General features: G+C 36.5%; 1 protein-coding gene across 1 annotated transcript in view; it reads left to right on the forward strand.

Moving 5' to 3' along the window:
- Positions 1–16,982, forward strand: part of LOC127430813 (phospholipid-transporting ATPase IC-like) — a 34,948-nt gene extending 17,966 nt beyond the window's left edge. Inside the window, exons 8-28 of the mRNA XM_051680903.1 lie at positions 1,857–1,927; positions 2,481–2,563; positions 2,773–2,931; positions 3,024–3,112; positions 3,808–3,998; positions 4,166–4,374; positions 4,576–4,619; positions 4,742–4,898; positions 6,254–6,442; positions 6,519–6,631; positions 8,643–8,807; positions 9,422–9,533; positions 9,626–9,701; positions 9,777–9,900; positions 10,029–10,320; positions 12,045–12,268; positions 12,478–12,561; positions 12,644–12,889; positions 14,243–14,381; positions 14,825–14,955; positions 15,295–16,982. Coding sequence (XP_051536863.1) covers positions 1,857–1,927; positions 2,481–2,563; positions 2,773–2,931; positions 3,024–3,112; positions 3,808–3,998; positions 4,166–4,374; positions 4,576–4,619; positions 4,742–4,898; positions 6,254–6,442; positions 6,519–6,631; positions 8,643–8,807; positions 9,422–9,533; positions 9,626–9,701; positions 9,777–9,900; positions 10,029–10,320; positions 12,045–12,268; positions 12,478–12,561; positions 12,644–12,889; positions 14,243–14,381; positions 14,825–14,955; positions 15,295–15,522 — 3,126 coding nt within the window. The 3' untranslated portion in view covers positions 15,523–16,982. The remainder of the gene's footprint in view (positions 1–1,856; positions 1,928–2,480; positions 2,564–2,772; positions 2,932–3,023; positions 3,113–3,807; positions 3,999–4,165; positions 4,375–4,575; positions 4,620–4,741; positions 4,899–6,253; positions 6,443–6,518; positions 6,632–8,642; positions 8,808–9,421; positions 9,534–9,625; positions 9,702–9,776; positions 9,901–10,028; positions 10,321–12,044; positions 12,269–12,477; positions 12,562–12,643; positions 12,890–14,242; positions 14,382–14,824; positions 14,956–15,294) is intronic.
- The last annotated feature ends 1,744 nt before the right edge of the window (positions 16,983–18,726 follow it).

Below are 18,726 nucleotides of genomic sequence, written 5' to 3' on the forward strand. Positions count from 1 at the left end.
TGATGTCGCTTGTCGCGATTGGTTAGGGCAAAAACTCAATTGTTGTTTTATCGCATTGCTTTTGGTGAAGAAACTTCTGTCTTATCTGTTGTAGAGCTTTTAAAAATTCTAAATGATTGATGACCATATATAAATTAAAATACATAAAATATAAATCTTACCAGAATTTTTATTTTAAGAAGTAAAAAAAAAAAAAAATACAAATTAAATAATTAAAAACATATTTATTTACAATTTATTATTATTATTATTTAATTATTTAATAGTAATAATTTATGAATTATTTTAAGTAATTATTCATTATTACTTTTTATGTAAGTATTAATTTATAATATAAATTGTATTATATGTATTATATTTAATCTGTTATATATTATACATATATAATCTATAAGTATATATTGTATAATTAAACATATATATATATATATATATATATATATACTGTATATACTCACTGGCATCCAAAAGTTTGGAATAATGTACAGATTTTGCTCTTATGGAAAGAAATTGCTACTTTAATTCACCAAAGTGGCATTCAACTGATCACAAAGTATAGTCAGGACATTACTGATGTAAAAAACAGCACCATCACTATTTGAAAAAAGTCATTTTTGATCAAATCTAGACAGCAGCCATCACTCCAACACCTTATCCTTGAGTAATCATGCTAAATTGATCATTTGGTGCTAGAAAATCACTTGCCATTATATCAAACACAGCTGAAAGATATTTGGTTCATTAAATGAAGCTTAACATTGTCTTTGTGTTTGTTTTTGAGTTGTCACAGTATGCAATAGACTGGCATGTCTTAAGGTCAATATGAGGTCAAAAATGGCATAAAATAAACAGCTTTCTCTAGAAACTCATCAGTCAATCATTGTTTTGAGGAATGAAGGCTATACAATGCTTGAAGATTTCATACAAAGGTGAACACTACAGTCTTCAAACACAAAGGACAACTGACTCTAACAAGGACAGAAAGAGATGTGGAAGGCCAGATGTACAACTAAACAAGAGGATAAGTACATCAGAGTCTCTAGTTTAAGAAATAGATGCCTCACATGTCCTCAGCTGACAGCTTCATTGAATTCTACCCGCTCAACACCAGTTTCATGTACAACAGTAAAGAGAAGACTCAGGGGTGCAGGCCTTATGGGAAGAACTGCAAAGAAAAAGACACTTTTGAAACAGAAAAACAAAAAGAAAAGGTTAGAGTGGGCAAAGAAACACAGACATTGGACAACAGATCATTGGAAAAGAGTGTTCTGGATCTTAACCCCATTGAGCTTTTGTGGGATCAGCTAGACTGTAAGGTGCGTGAGAAGTGCCCGACAAGACCGACACATCTATGGCAAGTGCTACAGGAAGTGTGGGGTGAAATGTCACCTGAGTATCTGAACAAACTGACAGCTAGAATGCCAAGGATCTGCAAAGCTGTCATTGCTGCACGTGGAGGATTTTCTGATGAGAACTCTTTGAAGTAGTTTAAGTTCAAATTGTAATAGTCATTTTTCACGTTATTAATGTCCTGACTATACATTGTGATCAGCTGAATGCCACTTTGGTGAATAAAAGTACCAATTTCTTTCCATAAGAGCAAAATCTGTACATTATTCCAAACTTTTGGCCGCCAGTGTGTGTATATACATATATATATATATATATATATATATACAATTATTGACATATCTACTACAAACTACAAAAAAAGAAATTCTGAATAGATTGTGATTTGCTGTCATGTTAAGTTTATACTTGATATTCCCCTGTTTCACCTTTCATTTCTGTCACTTTACCCTTTCATTCAATCATTTCATTTTAGTTCATTTGTCATTTGTTTTGACGTCATATAGGCTGACATTCTGTTGTTGTCCAGTTCAAACCCCAATAGTCTGTGTTATGTAGAGACGGCAGAACTTGACGGGTAAGACACACTTCACCTGCATTAAGTTAAACATACACACCCTATAGAATCTAATAAACTCAAAGACACATATTTCTAGGCACAATATCTGCTGAATGATGATTTTTCACTATTCCAAATATCATACATAAAAGCAAATATATACATATACATTTGTTTGATTTTCAGATAGTGATGTCATGAAATCACTGCACTATGGTTATTTTTGTAATGCCAATCCAGTGGTTGTTTGAACAGTCATTAAGGTGCAGGAATTGTGATTTATATTGTGAATTGTGTAATGGATGTGTTCTTTGTTCGGCTTGTAGAGTTGATGTACCTTCAATTCATTCCCTTTATTCATTTAATCTGTGACAGTACAGTAGCTCCTGGTTTTGTCTATGTACTTATTCAGCGATTGTGAAATAGATCCATGTAATTTAAGACTCATTAGTGGCCTTTAGTTGGAAATGTGAAAGTGGGAGTTGGTTTTAGTGTGGTGTGATTTCATAACATTTATGAATATGCCTCACAATTGTTTGTTTGGTTGTATTTGTTTTGTTGTTTTGTCCAGAGAGACAAATCTGAAGTTTAAGATGGGTCTGAAAGTGACAGACAAACGCCTTCAGGAGGAGGAACAGATGGCGAGATTTAATGGTAAATATGGGGCATTTACACATACAACGATTGTTATCGTCATGATGTCATAATGACTATGTTACCCATGGGAATTTGCTATAGATTTATGATAAGCCGAAATTAAAATGGAGCACGTGGTGTCTCTTTCTTTAACCTGTTAAATATATTAAATATTTTCATTTATGATAATCAAATAATGTCTGTTTTTGTGTCTGTCTCTCTTTCAGCGATGGTTGTGTGTGAGGAGCCCAACAATCGTTTGGATAAGTTTGTGGGAACGATGATCTGGGATTCTGAGAGTTACTCGCTAGATCTCGACAACATGCTGCTCAGAGGATGCAAAATACGCAACACAGACGTGTGTCACGGGCTGGTCATATTCGCAGGTCAGAGGTCAACACACAAACACACATATAATCAATGGTGATTGGTTGCCGTTGGTGTTTTGTAAAACCTGCTGTAATGTTTCTTTCTGCAGGAAATGACACTAAAATCATGAGGAACGGAGGAAAGACCAGATTCAAACGCACCAATATAGACAAGCTCATGAACTACATGGTTTACTCTGTGAGTTACTATATGTGCATGCAAACATTACCAGCATATTGGTAATTTAAAGGGAAAGGTCACCTAAAAATGACATTCTGTCATCATTTACACACTCATGTTTTGACTTTTTCTTCCATGGAACACATATTATTTTGCATAAGGAGCAAGAGAAAAGCACCATGAAAGTAGTCCATGCGACTTGTGCACTATATTCCAAGTCTTCTGAAGTCATACGATCGCTTTGTGTGAGGAACGGACTGAAATTTAGTTGTTATTCACTGAAAATCTTGCCCTCCATTGTAGCTCAAATCTCATTTGCGCTTGTGCACATTCAAAAATCTTGCCTCAAGATGCGTAGCATCAAGTTTGACATCAAACATCATCGGTTCTCACTTCCGATACGGCGCATTAAAACGTTTTGGATTAAACACAAGCGTGAATGAGATTCGAGAACTAACATGGACTATTTTGTCCTTTTTGGAGCTTGACCGTATTAGTCACCATCCACTTTTGTTGTATGGCAAAGAGAGATGTTCTGCAAAACAACATCTTTAGTTTTCGACAGAAGAAATAAGTCGTGCAGGTTTAGAACGACATGAGGGTGAGTTAATGATGACAGAATTTTCATTTTTGGGTGAACTGTCTCTTTAAATATCATCATCTTTATCCTCATTGTCTTTAGTATTCATCATTCCTGCCATCTCTGTCTATAGATCTTTGTAATGCTGATTTTGATCTGTGCTGGTCTGTCCATCGGACACACGTACTGGTATGAGAGCATCGGCAGTAAGGCCTGGTATCTTTACGATGGTTCGGGCTACACTTCATCTTACAGAGGGTTTCTTAGTTTCTGGGGCTACATCATCATCCTCAACACCATGGTGCCAATCTCTCTTTATGTGAGGTATGAGTCCAATGCGTTCCACCAATCACTGAGCTGCTAGTAGAACAAGAACCAATCAGCCAACTTGTCAATCAACCTCTCTTTATTCACTCATTCAGTTTGTCCTCCAGTCACCAAATATGTTACGTATAGAGTTTTTAAGTGTTATGTTTCTCTCTATCTGTCAGTGTGGAGGTGATCCGGTTGGGTCAGAGTAAGTTCATTAACTGGGATCTGCAGATGTACTACGCAGAGAAGGATACACCAGCTAAAGCCAGAACCACAACACTCAATGAGCAGCTGGGCCAGATCGAGTACATCTTCTCTGATAAAACCGGCACGCTCACACAGAATATCATGGCCTTCAAGAAGTGCACCATCTCAGGACATACTTACGGTGAGAGCGGTAGAAGTGTTTTAAAACGGGTGTGAAAAATACTTCAGCGTTTGATTGGGAAAGGTTTCTCCTCCCTTTGAAAATGTGATTAGCCTATTTATTTTACTATCCTAACTATGCATGATTATACGATTAGTTGCATTTTATTACTTGCATTTAACGTTGTTTTCTCCCTGCTGTCCGTATATTTGATATCTTTAGGGGATCCCACCAGCGCAGAAGGTGTGGCCTTAGATCGTGGAAAGGTATGTATATACACCTTACTGCATCCAACTTAATTTTGTTTCCTTATTGTGCGCATATAATTTCAAAAAGGTCACGCATTCGAAAAATTAAATCTTCCATTTCTTTTTCTCTAATTTTATAGCCTGTAGATTTCAGCTGGAATAAGTACGCTGAAAGGAAGTTCCAGTTTTGTGACAATTTCCTCATTTCCTGTATCCGTTCGAAGAAGGACCCGGCAATACTGGAGTTCTTCAAGCTGTTGTCCCTGTGTCACACCGTCATGGTGGAACAAAAAGATGGTGAGGAGACCAAATAAATCATCAAAAACATGAATAAAAGCACATTTCATCGGCTGTGTTTGAAGAACACTAGAGTGCTGCATACTGCACACAGTATGTACCACTGCAGTCCTATTTTCGAAAAAAAGTTTAAATAACGAATACAAGCTGTCATCATTTACACACTCATGTTATGACTTTCTTTCTTCCATGGAACACATATTATTTTGCATAAAGAGGAGCTTATTTCTAAACCGCAAAAGTGGTTGGTGATTTATGCTGTCAGGCTCCAAAAAATGATGAAAAAGCACCATAAAAGTAGTCCAGTCAGCTTGTGCGCTATATTCCAAGTATTCTGAAGTCATATGAGCGCTTTGTGTGAGGAACAGACTAAAATGTAGTCGTTATTCACTGATAATCTTGTCCTCCACTGTAGCTCAAATCTCATTTGCACTTGTGCACATTCAAAAACGTTGCCTCAAGATGCGTAGCATCAACTTTGACATCAAACATCATCGGTTCTCACTTGTCTTTAAACAATTCCGACACTGCGCATTAAAACGCTTTGAATTAAACACAAGCGTGAATGAGATTCGAGAACTAACGTGGAGTGTTTTGTCCTGTGCTTTGTGCTTTTGTGTCCTTTTTGGAGCTTGACCGTATTAGTCACCAACCACTTTTGTTGTATGGCGAAGGGAGATGTTCTGCGAAACATCTTTAGTTTTCGACGGAAGACAGAAATTCATGCAGGTTTGGAACGACATGAGGGTGAGTAAATGATGACAGAATTTTCATTTTTGGGTGAACTGTCTCTTTAAATATCATCATCTTTATCCTCATTGTCTTGTGATCTACCAAAAAAGAAAAATTAGGCAAAAAAATCTAAAAATAATATGCAAAAATGTATGCAACAATAAACATTTGTTGTCACATGACCACATTATGTTACATGTTTTATTCGGCAAATGCCAAGTATTTATCATCTCGGAAATAAATAAGGTTGCTTTGTATTTTTATTACAATTTTGTGTTAAAATGTCTTCTGGCAGTCAAGAAAAATAAAAAAATGAGTCGAGTCAAAAATAAGATTCACAGATGATATTGCTCAAATGGATGGTCAAGTCAAGCACATTGCATTGTGGGTACGGTAATCGACGTACTACATAAAGCAGTATACAGCCAGATTTTGGCACACGTAGTGGGTCATCCCAGATTTTATGCATATAGAAAATTGTCATACTGTGCACAATGTACTTAATGCATACTGCTAAAAAAGTATCAAATAGAGTAGTATGGTAGCACGTACGTAGATGTAATCTTGTGTCATGGTGAATCAGTGTCAGTCTGTGATTTCTGTCCATTTCTCTCTGTGTTTAGATGATCTGGTGTACCAGGCCGCATCTCCTGATGAGGGTGCTCTGGTCACAGCTGCTCGGAACTTCGGGTTTGTGTTTCTGTCCCGAACACAGGACACCATTACTGTTAGCGAGATGGGTGAAGTGGAAACTTACAAGATGCTCGCGCTGTTGGACTTCAACAGCGACCGCAAACGCATGTCCATCATCTGTGAGTTCTCTCTCTCTCTTTCTATCCTCTCTTCTATTTCTGTCACTCTCTCTCACTCTTCTGTTTGTGTTTGCAGTGAAGTTTCCAGATGGCCGGATCCGTCTGTACTGTAAGGGTGCAGACACTGTGATCTACCAGCGACTCGATCCAAATTCCCAGCATAAAGAGACGACTCAGGAAGCTCTGGACGTGAGTACCAGCATATATTAAAGCATATGCTAATGAGGTCCAGCATGCAATAATGCGGAAAGCATGCTCTTATTGATTGTTATTATTAGAACAATCTTCTGAATCATAAAAATGCTACTTTAAAAAAAAAAAAAAATTATACAATAATTGGATCTTGAATATTAGAGGGTCATATTTCACCACGAAATCAAAAGATTCCTCACATTGTCATTATTTTCATGATAATTAAGCACATTATAACCCCAAATTCTAATTACCGTAATGCAGAAAAATCTGTAAAGTATGTGGATGTCATGGTAGTTTTTATTGTACTGCCTTTGATTTATGCTGATTTAAATAAAAAATAAAAAATAAATAAATTAAACTTAGAGTAATGAGAATCTAATAACAGTAACCAAAGAGAATAATGAGAATTACAGAAAAAGAACGGGTAAACATGAAAAAGTTATAACCTAAATCATATTTATATATATATATATATATATATATATATATATATATATATATATATATATATATATATATATTTTTATATACAATATCATATTTATATATATCATATATATATAGAATATTTATACATATCATATATATACATATATATATATATATATATACATATATATCATATATATATAGAATAAATCATATTTATATATCATATATATATATATATGTATATAATATTTTTATATACAATATCATATTTATATATATCATATATATATAGAATATATCATATATAGATATAGAATATTTATATATATCATATATATCATATATATATATATATATATATATATATACACAATATGTAATATATATATATATATATATATATATATATATATATATACACAATATGTAATATATATATATATATATATATATATATGTATGTATATACACAATATGTAATATATATATATATATATATATATATATATGTTATGTATATACAATATATATATATATTATGTATTTTATTTGGGGGTTAAATATAACCTGCAGAAATGTACTCATATGCTTATACACCAAACATTATCCTCATTTAGGTTATAAACGTAATATATTGCATTTTGTCATTATTTTCATAATAATAACCAGCAAGCACACCGCCCCCAAACCCGTCGATTTCTCATTACTAATGTAAAAAAATATATATATAATTCTCGTTACTATAATGAGGGAAAAAAGCATTGATTTTGATTTTTACATCATAGTAATTTTTAATGTACAGCCTTTGATATACTGTTTATTTTAAATACTAAATTAAATTTTAAAATGACTGTATTACAGTGATGAGAATCTAATAACAAATCACCCTAGAGAATATTGAGAATTAAAGAAAAAGAAAAAGAAAAGAAACTATTTCACCCCAAAATCAAAAGAGAAAATTATAGAATTATATTTTATTTAAAGAAAATGAAGCTTAGTATATTTTGTATTGCGTCATTATATTCATGACAATTAATTTTCACCTCAAATTCTCGTCACTCTAAAGAAAAAATAAATCTCATACTTGCTATTATAATGAGAAAAAAAACATTGATTTCTATTTTAATATAATGATTGTTTTTAATGCACAGCCTTTGATTAATGCTTATTTTAAATACTAAAAAAACCACTAAATTAATTTTTTTAATCACTGTATTACAAATGAAAAAGTTATAATGTAAATGAGGTTAATGAGGTTTATGGTCTATAAGCTAATGGGTGAATTTCTGCTGGTCATATTTCACCCCAAAATCAAAAGAAATTATATTTTATTTAATGATTATATTTTGCATTGTGCCGTTTATTTTCATGAAAATTAAGCGCGTTTTCACTGTAATGAAAAAAAGAATCTCATTCTTGGTGCTATAATGGTAGTTAAATTGACAAAATATAAAATTCATATAAAACGACTCTATTACAGTAATACGAATCTAATAACGATCACCGAGAAAAATATAATTGTGAATTAAATTGTAACAAAAATGAAAGCTGAGCAGTTTGATTTCTCCCATAGATCTTTGCAAACGAGACTCTGCGGACTCTGTGTCTCTGTTACAAAGACATCAGTCAAGCAGACTTCGACGCCTGGGCGCAGAAACATCAGGCTGCCAGCATTTCCATGGGTGACCGCGAGGAAGCTCTGGACCGTGTGTACGAGGAGATCGAGAATAACCTTCTGGTAATAAGAAAATACAAATATTTGAGCATTTTTAACATGTGTTGGACAGATTCAGAAGTGTTACCTACCTATTTTCAGCGTTTTACTGTATCAACCATCAGCCGGCTGTTTAGATATTTGGCATAAGCCTTTGAAAAAACATGATGGTCGACCACTAGACATGAATTCTGATGTATATCCTATACTTTTCAAGTATAGTGTGTATTTTAATGTTTACGGACTGGCTTCATTTACTTCTGCTTTTTTTTTTTTTTTTTTTTATAAATGAGGAACGATTTTCTTTGGTAATTGCCATTATGCTACAAATGCTGTTGATTGAGCTCAACTTGTATTGAACCCCGAATGAGCCAAGTTGCCATCTTGCTTTATAACCAAAAACAGCTTACTGTTAGGCTGAAGTTCTGTAAGGCTTTCCAGAAGAATTGTTTATTCAGATTTATTTCAGTTGAACTAAAAATTAGCAAGTAACAAGTAACTAAAACGCTATATATTGAACATTGGTGTCTTTTATCATATTACTGTTGTTTTATCTGCTGCTTACACATGATAAAATCACTAACACGTGAGGTCAGTGTTTTATTGTATACATGTCTCGTTTGTTTGTGCCTGTTCAGCTGATTGGCGCGACAGCCATTGAAGACAAACTTCAGGACGGCGTTCCGGAGACCATCGCAAAACTGGCCAAGGCTGACATCAAGATCTGGATTCTGACTGGAGACAAGAAAGGTGAGCGATAAACGTGGAATATGCTGTTATTTTAAAGGTGATTATATTTTTATTGTAGTGTTGAGCGTTGATTTCGTTTATCATGCACTCAGAGACGGCTGAAAACATCGGCTACTCCTGCCAACTGCTGACCGATGACATGAAGATCCACTACGGAGAGGACGTAAAGTAGGTTTCCTGACGATGACATCAACTGTGGTTAAGCCACCTGTGTTGTAATTGTATTCTCTCTTCCTCTCTCAGTGAGCAGCTGAGGAACAAACAGGCAAACAGACGCAATGACCCTCAAGAAAGGAATAAGAAGAACAAGGAGCTGTTTTTCACGGAGCCCGGCAAGAACGCCCTCATCATCACTGGAGGCTGGCTGGTATTCTCCTCATGCACCGATTGCTATTTCAGAGCTGTATCTTGAGCTACGATCTACAGACGTCTTTGCATTATCGCTGTAAGGGTTTTGTTCTGGCCTGATCTAAAAACACTCTCTTTTCTGGGCAGAACGAGATCCTGTATGAGAAGAAAAAGAAGCGTCGCCGTTTGCGTTTGAAGAAGCTCGGCAAACGGCACACTAACTCCAGCAACCCTCAGGAAAGCAGCCAGCCCATCGACGACTGGGAGAAAGAGAAGAGACAGGAGGACTTTGTTGACATGGCGTGTGAATGCAGTGCAGTGATTTGTTGCAGAGTGACCCCCAAACAGAAGGCCAACGTGGTCAGTCTGGTGAAACGCTACAAGAAGGCTTGCACTCTGTCCATCGGGGACGGAGCCAATGACGTCAACATGATCAAGAGTGAGTGAAGCCTAATTTACGTAGAAAGGAGGAAATTCGACATCTTTTTTTTTTTTTTTTTTTACTTTTAGAATGTTTTGTTTTATCTAGTGATGTCAAAAGTACTTTAATCAGTACCGCTGCCCCCTATATGCATAATATGCAGTCTACGTAGGGGGGGACCAGAAACTCCACCTGCTGCCGTTCCTCGCACTTTATATATGTTATTTAAGGACCCGACAGCAGTCGCGAAACAGAGACGATTGCCTTGCAGCACATCAAATTATAGCCTCGCATCCCTCGCATCGTCAATACTACAGTATAATCAAAAATATGTAACAGTACCATTATTTCTGCTGCATCAATAGTATTAAGTACTGACTCAATTCAGTGCCTGGGCAACAACAACAATAGTCGCTGCTTTTAATTTTTGCTTTAATTTATTTGTGCTTTGCTACTGAATGTTTACTTTTTGCTAAATTGAAGCAATGTTTACTTCAGATATTAAAATTCTCAAAGGCTATTAATATGTATATATATATATTTTTTTTATCCCCTTTTCTCCCTAATTTGGAATGCCCAATTCCCACTACTTAGTAGGTCCTCGTGGTGGCGCGGTTACCTCAATCCGGGTGGCGGAGGACAAGTCTCAGTTGCCTCCGCTTCTGAGACCATCAATCCGCGCATCTTATCATGTGACTCGCTGTGCATGACACCGTGGAGACTCACAGCATGTGGAGGCTCATGCTACTCTCCGTGATACACGCACAACTCACCACACGCCCCATTGAGATTGAGAACCACTAATCGTGACCACGCGGAGGTTACCTCATGTAACTCTACCCTCCCTAGCAACCGGGCCAATTTGGTTGCTTAGGAGACCTGGCTGGAGTCACTCAGCACACCCTGGATTCGAACTCGCGACTCCAGGGGTGATAGTCAACGTCAATACTCGCTGAGCTACCCAGACCCCCTATTAAAATGTATATTAATATTTAACTTGTATACAAAGGAGTGTTATCAATTGCGTGTTAGTTTTTGCTCTGGTATTGAAAGTGTCAAAATTGTGACATTTTAAAGGATTATTCCGGGTTCATTACAAGTTAAGCTCAGTCAGCGGCATTTGTGGCATAATGTTGATTACCACAAAAATGTATTTTGTCTTGTCCTCCCTTTTTTTTTAAATTTTTTATATATAAATCTGGGTTAGTTAGGCACTTACAATGGAAGTCAATGGGGCCAATCCGTAAATGTTAAAATACTCTCTGTTTCAAAAGTATAGTCACAAGACATAAACAATATACGTGTTAACATGATTTTAATGTGAAAATCACTTGCTAACCATTTATATCTGATTTTACAACTTTGTTGCCATGAAGACAGAGCATCGTAAACCCTTTAATCCAGCAAAAATGACGATTTACAGAACTTTACAGCTCAAATAATACATGAGTTTGAACAGAAGCATTAATTTAAGTGCTTTTATAAAATTATAAGCTTCACATTTCTGCCTTTTAAACTCTCCAAAATTTGGCCCCATTCACTTCCATTGTAACCTCCATTTTTGCATCTTTTTTTCTTTTTTTTTTATGGAAAGAAGGGATGAGTTGAAATATATATTTTTTTGGTAATCAACATTATGCCACAAATGCTGTCGATTGAGCTTAATTGATCGATTGAAAAATTTTTGGTATCGCAGCAACCCTAGTGTATAGTCAAATTTCTGATCCCCTATTGGTTTTCAGCTGCAGACATTGGCGTTGGAATTAGCGGTCAGGAGGGGATGCAGGCTGTCATGTCCAGCGATTACGCCTTCGCTCAGTTCCGTTACCTTGAGCGCCTCCTGCTGGTGCACGGGCGCTGGTCGTACATCCGCATGTGCAAATTCCTGCGTTACTTCTTCTACAAGAACTTCGCCTTCACCTTGGTCCACTTCTGGTTCTCGTTCTTCAATGGATTTTCCTCACAGGTGAGAGAACGGCCAAGGAATGATTTTCCAAAATTATAGCTAATTTATATTTCATTTGATTTGACTTACAGTTGTTTTCAACATAAATTGGTTACTTTAAGGTGTTTTCAATGGACAGCGTGACCTGATTCTTGTTTTTAAAGAAATGAAGTTTTAATAAAATGTTCAATTCAATAAAATGTTGACGTTTTTTTTTTTTTATTGTATAGACGGCGTATGAAGATTGGTTCATCACCCTGTACAACGTTTGCTACAGCAGTCTGCCGGTTCTCTTTGTTGGTCTTCTGGATCAGGTATTAGTTCAATCTTTTCGAACTTGAAACGGTGGATGTTTACGAACCTTAAGAGCTTTTTCTCTCTTTCTTCCTTGCGCAGGATGTGAACGACAATCTGAGTTTACGCTTCCCGAAGCTTTATCTTCCGGGTCAGCAGGGGACGCTGTTTAACTACAGGAACTTCTTCATCAGTTTGTTCCACGGGATCTTCACGTCCCTCATGATCTTCTTCATTCCGTACGGTGCGTTCCTGCAAACGATGGGTCAAGACGGGGAGGCTCCGTCAGACTATCAGTCGTTCGCCGTGGTAGCAGCCTCATCGCTCATCATCACCGTGAACCTGCAGGTACACGATTGGCCGATTCTTGATCATGTGACTTGCATTGACTTTCCATCAGGTTTTGTCTTGTTTTGTAACAAAGGTTGTTTTTTTTCTTCTCAGAAATAGAGGCACTTTGCGAGCACGTCATGTTGTATTTACCGTATTTATGAGTCTCAAAGTAGTAAAACCTGTCACGTCTTGTTGAACATGTAAAGTTCTGAACTCTTATTCTATTAATTTTATGATTTTGTTTTTTTAATTCTCTCAGTTGACAAGTGACATCATGTGAAAACAACTAAAATGGCAACAGCTTCAATAGATGAAGATATAGATTGCTACTTAAAAGTATTTTCATTTTATTTTGATTCTAGTGTTACCTGTGTGCCCTTTGTACTCCAGTATTAGGAAGAGCATATGCTGGTCAATTATTGTTGTGATGAAAAACATTTTTATAGATTTTAATTTTACTGTATAAAGATTATTTGTTTGTTTGGTTTATCCTTTTATTCATTTTATTTTTAATGCTTTTTTCCTTTCTTTCCTTCTTTCTTTCTGTCTTCCCTTCTTTATTGATTTCTTTCCTTCCTTCTTCCCTTCTTTGTTTCTATCTTTCCTCCTTTCCTTCCTTCTTTTTTCTTTCTTTCTTTCTGTCTTCCTTCTTCCATTCTTTCTTTATTTCTTCTTTCCTCCTCCCCTTCTTTCCTTCCTTCTTTCTATCTTTCTTCCTTCATTCCTTCTTCCTTCCTTTCTTTGTGTCTGTCTGTCTTCCTTTATTTTTTCTTTCTTTCATTCTTTCTGTCTTCCTTCTTCCTTCCTTCCCTTCTTTTTATTTCTTCTTTCCTCCTTTCTTCCCTTCTTTCCTTCCTTCTTTCTATCTTTCCTTCTTTCTCTCTTTCTTTTCTTCCTTCGTTCCTTCTTCCTTTCTTTGTGTCTGTCTGTCTGTCTTCCTTTCCTTTCTTTCCTTCCTTTCTTTCTCTCTTTTCTTTCTTTGTGTCTGTCTGTCTTCCTTTCCTTTATTCCCTTCCTTTCTTTTTTCTTTCTTTTTATCTTTCCTTCTTTTCTTTCCTCCTTTCTTCCCTTATTTCTTTCTTTCCTTCCATCTTTCTTTCTTTCTTTGCTTCCTTCCATCTTTCTGTCTGTCTTTCCTTCCTCTTTCCTTCGTTCCTTCTTCCTTCTTTTTTCATTCTTTCTGTCTTTGTCTGTCTTTCTTTCTTCCTTCCTTCCTGCTTTCCTTTCTTTCTTTCTTTGTGTCTATCTTCCTTTCCTTCTTTATTCCCTTCCTTTCTTCCCACCTTCTTTCTTTCAAATTTTCAATGAAATGAAGAGAGAGGTCGTTCCCACTTCTTTGTGACCTAATGTGATGTCATTTCTCGGCAGATATCGTTGAACACATCCTATTGGACATTCGTGAACTGTTTCGCAGTGCTCGGCAGTATCGCTATGTACTTCGGCATCATGTTTGACATCCACAGCGCAGGAATACACGTAATTTTCCCAACAACGTTCAAATTTACAGGTGGGAAAGTCCTGTTAACATTTAGGACTGAGAATGAATGAATGAATGAACGTTACATTTATATAGCGCTTTTCTGACAGTACACTCAAAGCACTTTACACAGTGAACAGGGAACTCTCATCAACCACCACCAGTGTGCAGCATCCACCTGGATGATGCGACAGCAGCCATAGTGCACCAGTACGCTCACCACACACCAGCTATTGGTGGAGAGGAGAGAGTAGAGTTATGCAGCCAATTAATGGATGGGGATTATTAGGAAGCCATGATTGATAAGGGCCAATGTGGGGAATTTGGCCAGGACACCGGGGTTACACCTCTACTTTTTTCAAGAAGTATCCTGGGAATTTTAATGACCACAGAGAGTTTAACGTCTCATCCGAATGATGGATCTTGTCTGCAGACAAATGGTCAGTGTATAACCTTGCTGTTTTGGTTGTCAGGTGCATCTTCTAATGCTCTGAGGCAGCCGTACCTGTGGCTGACCATCATCCTGACGGTGGGGATCTGTCTCCTTCCTGTCATCTGCATCCAGTTCCTCTATCAAACCATCTGGCCCTCTGTCGGTGACAAGGTGAGATCAGATCTGTGTTTAAATGACAGGATTGCCTATTTTTATTGTGCACGATTTATCAGTGCACAACATTCCTAAAGGCAGACATCATATTTCACTCTGTGATTTTTAATAAATATTTGAACTGTGTTATGACACAAAATAACAATGTGACATAGACACATTCCTGAGAATGAGAGCTTTCATTTGATATATGACATGGCTATTTAAAAACACTTTCATATTCATATTTATATTTCTACATCATTACCAACAGGTGGCGCTCATTTGCGACACAGAGGTTTGTGAATTAGAATAATACACAAGCTATACGATTTTTAAGACTTTTTGTTCCTCCAGGTTCAGAAAAACAGGAAAAAATACGAAATGGAAGAAGAGGAGGAGAAGAGGAAGAAAAAGCCCGCGTTCCAGCGCAGCGGACGTTCTCGGCGCTCCGCATACGCGTTCTCACACTCCCAAGGCTACGCCGACCTCATCCGCACGGGTCGCAGCATACGCCAGAAACCGCGCGTGCGCCCTGAACTCAGAGAGAGCATAAGAGAGGTCCCTCAAGAAGAAAACATCTGAAATGTTCGCCACCTGCTCAGCTTGCATTCCGGATGCACTCCAAACACTGCTTAGTAATAAATACTGAATGTGTTCAAGCTTTTTGCCCAATCTTATTTGAGCTGCCCACTGGAATGGGCCAATAGAAAGAGGCGTAGTGCCATTTAAGGGGGAGGGGTTTGATGAAAGAGCCAATAGAGGAAAGTCTAACAAGGCCTTTAAAGTGAAAGTGCAAGTAAACACTCGCCGATGACTAGTTCTGGTTTTAACATTGTGCACTGAATACATCAAATTGTATATCTCAGGTTTTTATTTGTTTTTTATGGAGACATCTTTTTGTCAGTGGTTGGGACCTTGATTCACTTTTGCACATGTGCAATTAAGGGTCCTGCCCTACAGAAGAGTGCGTGTGTGTGAATATATGTGTGTGTTTTCGATTTCAACACCTTTACATGGCAAAAAAAAATCTTTATTTTTTTTTATTTTCCAGTAAAAATATCGAAACATCCTTAAAGCAAGACGTAAAATTGTGTAAGATAAGACTTGTTGTCTTACCTTGAATCAAAATATATCCTCTGAAGTCTTTATATCTTAAGCAGTTTTGCTCTTTAAGTAAATATATCTGGACATTTTTACTAGAAAACAAAAATACTGAGTAAGAAAAAGATTTTTTTCCATTTATGTACGTTAAAGTGAACATGTTTATCCTTAAATGTGAACTCTAAGGAATTATCATCCTGATTTCAAAAATAATTTTATTCCTTTTGTGGAGTATCCAAATAAATAATCCTACAAACCTCACAATGAATTGTCCTCATGGTTTCAAGCTTTTCAGGGAGTTGGTGTCTTGTTCTGGATGATGTTCCTTACGGGTAACCGTTCTGCTTTATGAATGAATGAATGCATTTTAGAGTGATGAAACCTCATGTTTACATAAAGTAAATACTACTGAGCTCATATGTTCCTCAAGTCCTCTATTCTTAGCGGAAACTGTTCTAGCTCCTTTATTAAAGATATGACCCTTAAAATCTGTCTAGAAGGCCATTGATCTGTTTAATGCACTCTCAATATTACTTCTGTGATGTAATATTTCATTGTTATCCTGTGTGTTTATTTTAAATGGATTGTTTTGCCATCAGACCCAGCTAGTTTTCTTGCATCATGTCTGCACTTTGGTTCAGGGACTTTGGAGGTGGAGATATCGTTCTCATTTTAACACTAGTTACATGAACACTGTTACATGAATTTTAAAATAAATCGACTTTATTATCGTTTAAGAGAAAGCATTATATTTATTAGGCTGGCTGATATACATGTTCACATTTTATGAACAGAAACCTTAAGGCTTCATGCAACCACATCAGTGCCTTAGAATGTGACAGATGTACCTTTACACAACTGTGTGGATTGTCTGCCTGTAATTTACTGTAAAATACTTTGCACAAATGTCTATAAATAAAGAATATCATAGCATTTTTGGAGTTGTGACTTTGTTTAATGTTGAAAATATATTTGTCTTAATATTAGAACTAAATGTGCATACTTCATTGTGATGTATACTATATATACTGTGTGAATATGTTAAAGGGGTAGTTCACCCAAAAATGAGAATTCTTAGGCAGTCACCATTCACTTTCATTGTATGGAAAAGATTCAATTCAGTGAATGGTCTTTAAGAGTAGCAAATCTACATACTGTATAGATGCATACTGTATTTAAAATATCATATACAGTATATATTTGTGAAACGTGTTAAATATGTGATATTTGCAAATTTTAGTGAGGTACTGTACACACCATTGTTTTGGCCACATTTAACCTATTGAGGTTATAAACTTGAGGCTTAAAAAAAACAAACATTTTAAACATTAAAAACAAACTGTAGTGGATAGAATTAATGCCAAGAACATCCTGTTATGTGCCCAAATATATACAACCCCAATTCTGAAAAAGTCAGGACAGTATGGAAAATGCTATTAAAATCAAAAGTTTGTGATTTGTAAATTCTGTTAACTATATTGAAAACACTACAACAATCAGAGCCATTTCTAATAGCTGTATAAGTGGTCACTTAGGACCCCGATCAACCAGGGGGCCCCACAAAGCAAGGTCGTTTTTGTGTGTGTGTGTGTGTGTCTTTAATGTTTTTGAATATGGGCTCTAAGTAGGATTTCACTTGGGGCCCGAATATGCTCAGAAATGACCCTGACAACAACACGCTATTTGATGCTTTACATTGTGAATTATTTATTATATATATATATGTGTGATATGTACATACGAGTTACATATAGTACACTGTATATATACACACATACATGTGCATTCAGAAAGTATTCAGACCCCTTCATTTTTTTCACATTTTATGTTGTAGCCTTATGCTAAAATGCTTAAGAATAAATAAATAAAAATCACATCAATCTACACTCCATACCCCATAATGACAAAGCAAAAACCAGATTTTTTATAACTTTGCTAATTTATTAAAAAGAAAAAAATGAAATATAACATTGACATACGTATTCAGACCCTTAACTCAGTACTTAGTTCAAGAACCTTTGGCAGCGATTACAGCCACAAGTCTTTTGGGGTATGATGAAACAAGCTTTGCACACCTGGATTTGGGGATTTTCTGCCATTCTTCTCTGCAGATCCTCTCAAGCTCTGTCAGGTTGGATGGGGACCGTTGGTGGACAGCCATTTTCAGATTTCTCAAGAGATGTTCTATTGGGTTCAAGTCCGGGCTCTGGCTGGGCCACTCAAGGACATTCACAGAGTTGTCCCTAAGCCACTCTTGCATAGTCTTGGCTGTGTGCTTAGGGTCACTGTCCTGTTGGAAGGTGAACCTTCGGCCCAGTCTGAGGTCCTGAGCGCTCTGGACCAGGTTTTCATTTAGAATATCTCTGTATTTTGCTGCGTTCAGCTTTCCTTCAACCCTGACCAGTCCCCCAGTCCCTGCCACTGAAAAACACCCCACAGCATGATGCTACCACCACCACCATGCTTCACCTCTGGGATGGGACTGTGCAGGTGATGAGCGGTGTCTGGTTTCCTCCAGACATGAAGCTTGGAATTGAGGTCAAACAGTTCAATATTAATTTCATCAGACCAGAGAATCTTGTTTCTCACAGTCTGAGAGTCCTTCAGGTGCTTTCATGTGTCTTGCACTGAGGAGAGGCTCCTGTCTGGCCACTCTGCCATAAAGCCCAGATCGGTGGAGTGTTG

This window comes from Myxocyprinus asiaticus, chromosome 40 (assembly GCF_019703515.2).
Source record: "Myxocyprinus asiaticus isolate MX2 ecotype Aquarium Trade chromosome 40, UBuf_Myxa_2, whole genome shotgun sequence".
Lineage (NCBI taxonomy): Eukaryota > Metazoa > Chordata > Actinopteri > Cypriniformes > Catostomidae > Myxocyprinus > Myxocyprinus asiaticus.